At 34.6% G+C, this 6,206-nt stretch overlaps 1 protein-coding gene across 1 annotated transcript; it reads right to left on the bottom strand.

The window, feature by feature from the left end:
* Window positions 1–2,442: 2,442 nt before the first annotated feature.
* On the bottom strand, window positions 2,443–4,619 carry LOC132268813 (probable pectinesterase/pectinesterase inhibitor 7). The gene is made up of 2 exons (XM_059769662.1): window positions 3,458–4,619; window positions 2,443–3,335 (listed from the first exon to the last, which is right to left on the bottom strand). The coding sequence occupies exons 1-2, from the start codon at window positions 4,458–4,460 to the stop codon at window positions 2,641–2,643; spliced, it is 1,698 nt and encodes a 565-aa protein (XP_059625645.1). The 5' UTR covers window positions 4,461–4,619; the 3' UTR covers window positions 2,443–2,640.
* Window positions 4,620–6,206: the final 1,587 nt, after the last annotated feature.

Genomic DNA, 6,206 nt, shown 5'->3' with positions numbered 1-6,206 from the left:
GTACTCCTCTTTTCGATAAGGAACACCACTATTTCCCAAGAGTATATAATTCCTTGGAGTAATGCTCAGACAAAAATTGTCCTCAAAGTTGAGTTGGCCCAATAAAAATTTGCCACCTGTCTTAACATTAAAAAATATAAAATATAAGTTATATCCATTTATCTAGACCCATTTTTTGTCTCTCCTTCTTTTTCTCTCCTCTCACGGGCAAATGTTTCCTTTAATTCTTTGTTTCTCTCACTCCCATCTCACAATGTCTTGATCTCACAACATACAGAGGCTCATAAATCAGAAAAGTAAAGCATTGGAGATGATAAAAATGTTAGATAATTCTTGAAGAGTTGGCTTGGTTATCAAATATTGTATTTTTTTTTAAAAAAATTTAAATTCAAAAACTGATTTGGGACGTTTTTTTTTTTTTTTTTTTTTTTTTTAGCTGCACTAGAGAGATTCTTCCTTGATTTTGTACATTATTGTTTCATTTTATTAAATTTATATTTTGTAAATAATTTTTACTCCAGATGATGTGTATTACACTTTTCATTTTGCCCAAGACATCAAACTAAATGTAAATTTTTTTATAAATGTAATAGCAAAGGCATAAATTTGCATCACAAAAAAAAAAATCGAACCACTAGAGAAAGATAAACAGAGTACATAATAGCAAATACAATAAACCAAGACTTAAGCCGCAAATCAATAGAGCAAAAAAGTCTATTTGATTGAAATAAACTATCTTCATAATGACACCAACACTTCAGCAAATCATATCCCGACAAATGCAGAGAGAAACATAGAACTTGTATGTGTCCTCATCTAAACTAAACTCCATTCCAAATTCTGTTTCATCCTTCTTCTTTTTTAATTTCTTTTTTTGAGGAACACTCGTTAGGAGGAGAAGGACAATCATCTTTCATATCAATTTCACAACTATTCGATGGCTCACTGCTTATGCTTATGTAACCATCTCCTGCATTAGTCACTGAATACATAATTTTAAGCTCTTGTGAGAGGATGCATTACAGAATACTTCAGTTCATATTCTTCTATTTCAAATATTTTCCATTAAAAGTTGTCACACTCCCCGAGTGGGAGTCTGGAGTAAGTTATGCAATCAGTTCTCTTAGCTTTCATCAGTTGGGTCCAAAGTAAACATAGCAAAACAAGTACTCTCTAAATGACATTAAATAAACACTTGATACTTATAATAATAATCAGCATTATCTGGAGAATATTTCTTCGGTTCTCCTAAAGAACATACTATGTATATATATATATATATATATATATATATATATATATATATATGTAAATAAAAAATAAAATTGAATGAAACTTCACCCTAATACTATCAATACATTGTTTATCTTATCAAATAGAAACCTTTGTTTTTGAAAGGAAAAAAGCTCAAAAGTTGAACACAATTAAGCTTGAATTAAACTCATTTTGAACAAAAAATCAACAATACCCATAGTTAATTTAAGCTTTTTGAAAGCAGAAAAAATAATTTCAGTTAGAAAATATAATGTTTGAACATACCTACTTCAAAAAAGTCAATCAATCCTTACTAAAACTAGAACACTGTCTGAAATCAATGGGTTGCTTCCTAGAGTTTGGATTTGTGAAATGAAGGCGACAACTTAAAACGGAGATCTAAGCATGATGTGAGAGAAACAAAACAAGGGTAAAATTTTCAAATCAAAACAAGGGTAAATTTCTAACCTTTATGGAAAGAACATGAATTCATTGTAATGCATAAATGGGAGAAAAAAAAAAAATCTGCAAATTGTAGCCTTGCTCTGAGATTGGGGTTTCTCTTCTGCTTCTCTTCTTTTCATGTCTCTCGGTGTTGAGTTCTACAGCTTCACTGCTTTCTCTTCTTACATTTTTAGCATCTCCATTGCTATTCTACAAACTCTGCAAATTGCATTATCTCCAATTTACTTTTCTAATTCATGAGCATTGGGAGATGGGAGTGAGAGAAATGGGCAAAAAAAAATAAAATAAAATAAAATAAAATAAAAGGGAAAAAACGGATCTAGTTAAATGGGTATAATTCATATTTTATATTTTTTTAATGGTAAATACTTATCGGGGGCAACTAAATTTGAAGGACAATTTTTTTCCTAATAAGACAGGATTCAAGCATTACTCATTTTTTAATGATTGAGCACACGCTTCTGTTCCGGAGCATTTTTAATTGAAGCCCATAAATTTATGTCTTTTACCTATTGTCCGTACATACTCTCCACGTAGAATCACTTCTTCCAATGCAGAACAACTAGTAATTCAACAATATCCTAGCATTCAATTATCACGTACTTTTCTTCTGTTTGTTTGGTTCCATCCCATTCCTGCTTGATGTCTTGTTTCCTTTTTAAAGATTGCCCAATAAATTGGTATAACCATGTCAAATTCATGTACACAACTGAAAGATTAATGCATGATTTGCTAGAGAGATTTTTATTAAGATAAAGTTGGAACGGGTGTTCTTGAGCACAAGGATGAAATAAGCTAGTTAACTTTTGGTGCAGCTTGGGCTTTACATGCTTATTTAATTCACTAAAACAACTACAAGAATCAATAACATGGATGAAATGATAATTTCAACACAATGTGGTGGCGTGGCGCTGCTGCTCATTATACTCCACCAGTGCTGTAAGGTACTCCGGTCTGAGGTAACCAACTATCCCCAACTATAAAGTTAGTCACGGTGAAATCAACAACGTCCTCCACATTATTAATAATGTGGAAACCAGACCATGTCACTCTACCACTAGTGTCTGATCCAGGCCCCGTGTTACCGTACTCGGCATAGTATGAGGTGTTTAGTGCAAAATCACCTGACCATTCGTGCCAACCCACAGGATTTATCACGCTGTCCATGAAAGATTGCAAATAAATAGTCCTTGAATATTCCTTCCACGGCCTTCCTAGATACGTCTGGGTAGTGCTGTTGCTTGAAGCCAAATCGTCGGCTGCTTTGATGGTGCAATTTTGTATTGAAATGCCGGTGTTCTGGTTCGGGTCTGTTCTGCCTTGGGCAGTGATGGCATTGAACTGTCCAGAAAGTGGCAGCCGGGGATACAAGTTGCAATTTTGGAACACAACAGCAGCGTTACCAAATATATAATCTACACTCCCATATATGTCGCATTCTCTATAAAATTGTCTAAGTGAATGTACATATAATGTATCTTGGTACGCTTCAAAACTGCACCTATAAAATGTAGACAAATCCGCCCCATTTCTTACAGCAACCGCCTGGTGCTTGATTCCCCCAGCTGTGTTTCGGAATGTTATGTCCACTGCCACAAATCCTGGTGCGGTTACAACTGAAATATTGACACACACATATAAAATTTATAAGAATTAATATGGGACAAACTAATTAATTAATTAATTAATGCAATTAGTAATGAAAAAATAAAAATAAAAAAATATGAAATGAAATTACCAAATGTTGCAGAATTGAATGTAGTCCACCCATCAACAACACTACGATTGCCAGTGATCACCGTCTGATTGATCCCGTCACCGATCAGCATCAAATACTTCTTCTTCTTAGCAATGGACACGTATTCTTCATAGACACCGGCTGTTATATACACCAAAAAGTAGCCATTGGTTCCATCAGTGTTGTTTGGAGCTGCAGCCACTGCATCATTGATGGTGGTGAAATTTCCACTTCCATCTTGGCTCACGGTCACGATGTCACTCACCAGAACCTGATCACCAACTGTCGGAAGAAGTTTCCTTCGGCCCACAGCCTCGAATATGGCCTGGTGTCGGCTAGACATTTTAAAAGAAAAGCCACCATTTGACGTCAATGCTAATTGCTTCTTATTAGGCTTCCATGTCATCCCCTTTTTATTCTTGGGAACCCACCCTTTGGTGAAGAGAGCTAAAGAAACACTATTCAGCTTTGTGTCATTAGCAAGTGGCATGGAAAGACCGCTCTTGACACTCCAAGCCGAGGCTGTAGCTTGAAGGCCATCCAAACAAGTCTGTGAGTTGGTTAAAATAGCACTAAGCAGAGTTTGGACATCGTCGGCTTTCAAGGGAGGGAGAATTGTGGAAGTAGTATCCACAGTTTGAAAGGAACTTAACAGAAAATCGATGTTAAGGGCAGCTAGAAATTGGCAATCGTTGAGAGCTTGAATGACACCATTTGTCAAAGAAGAGGGACGGCTAAGAATCCTTTCGATTAGTGACAAAAAAAATCGAGCAGATGATATGGACTTCCGGACAGAAAACCGGCCATAGTCATAAACATTGGCGGAGTTATTGTTGGGGAGCATAGATTTGCAGAAGGCAGGATAAGGAGTGGACTGGCAAATGGTCCCGGACGATATAGGATTGCCCGGACGAACATCAGCACAAGACACACAAGACAAGAATGAAAGTAATGTGAGAACCACAAGTATGGTGAAAGAAGAGATAAGGAACTTAGAAGCCATTGTCTTGAATGTGTTTAATGGGATTGGTTCATGTCTGTGTGTGTGTGTATATATATATACAAATATGCGCGTATAAGTGATTGAGGAAACGGTAGGTTAGTTTGAGATTGAATAAATTGAAGGATTTGTAAGTATATATTGTGTAAAGTCAACATGCATGGCTTGGAAAAAACGCGTAGATCTGGAACAATTGGATTTTAGTTTCATTGGTACTGTTGGGATTTTAGTTTCATTGGTACTGTTGGGCATGTTAGAACATGAACATGAACAGAGGAGGCAAGTTGTTGTATTTGTGTGTTATTTTAACGTATCTTCCTACTACAAGTAGAAGGTAGTGTAATGCTTCCCATGTATGTATGTATTGTATGTAGAATTGCTGCTTACATTCTTTCTCTGGATTTGTCATCCGGTGGGCACATGCCAACGGGATGAGGATTACGTAGATATTAGAATCTTATTAATTTGTCTTTGCCTAATTTTTGGGACTCATGGGAGTCCTACCAATTGAAAAAAGAAAGAAGGAAAAGACAAATTATGCGAGTTTTGAGACGGACCGGAAGGGGTACGTGGCTGTGGAGTAAATATTGGATGCGCTGTCCAATGTATTTTGTTTTTCAAAAATGGTGCATTGTCCTTAAACGAGTATATCCATAATGTGGCTTCATTCTATGAAGATAATTGTGATTAGGTTCCAACCCAACTAACACACCCTATCATTATTCTTAATATGTCAACCTGAGAATGTACTTTCTCTAGCTTTTAGTCAATTCTTGCTCCAATTTTTACTGAAAGACACTCGGGAGAAATTGTTAACTCATTTTGTCAATAATTTGAAAATGAATATATATATATTTTTTATAAAGACAAGAATGTTTGAAATTAGTGATTTGTTATTAGAGGAGAAGAAGAGGGTGCAAGATTCAAAATCCGAGTGCAACCTAATTATTAGAATAACACCGACACTTGCAATTTAATAATTTAATTAAGTCAAGCATATTCACCAATCCAATTATTTAGAATAATAAATAAAAAAAAGGCTCAAAAACCCAACATAAAAATAAATAAATAAAAAAGAAAATGAAAATGAAAAAAAATGAAAAACATGTGTGCCCACATTTCATCTATCCATTGGGTAGTGAATGAATTTTCTGAAATTATTCATTCATTCAATGAAAGCTGCGAAATTGAATGGTGGGATAAAACAATTAAGAAAGAGGTTAAAATAGTGGAGAAAAATAAAAGTGAAATTAGGAGTTTGTTAAAGTAAAAGTGGGCTTGCGAGTTTTTTATCAAGTAATTTAGTTAAATGAAATTTAATAATAAATAATAAAAGGAAAAAAAATGAAGTAAATGAAAAGAAATCAATTTCTATAGCATGCAATATAGATTAATAAGTCTAAATAAAATTTATCAAACAAATATGGTATGGTTTCACAGGACACGAGTTTAACATAAGAGGTCCTCACCGACTACAATTAATTAGAATAAGCCTTATCTTTTAGTGTATTATTATCATGAGTGGTGACACCGACCATGTATTAGGATTGATTCGAGGCTTCGATCAAACTCTCTGCTATAAAGATTAAAGATTAAATGTGGGTTCATTCATCATTAACCTTACCGACTAAGCTGTTGAAGACAAACATTATGTTGTTCCTAAAGATGCAAGAAATTTGTTTTTTCTTTCTCTCTCTAAAACTCTACATTTCAACAGAAAAATATCCCCTTCCTCTATCCATTACTTCT

This window comes from Cornus florida, unplaced genomic scaffold (assembly GCF_030987335.1).
Source record: "Cornus florida cultivar Cherokee Brave unplaced genomic scaffold, ASM3098733v1 CherokeeBrave_3.0.0_Hap2_Chr08, whole genome shotgun sequence".
NCBI lineage: Eukaryota > Viridiplantae > Streptophyta > Magnoliopsida > Cornales > Cornaceae > Cornus > Cornus florida.
This window is presented reverse-complemented; position numbering and strand designations above follow the sequence as displayed.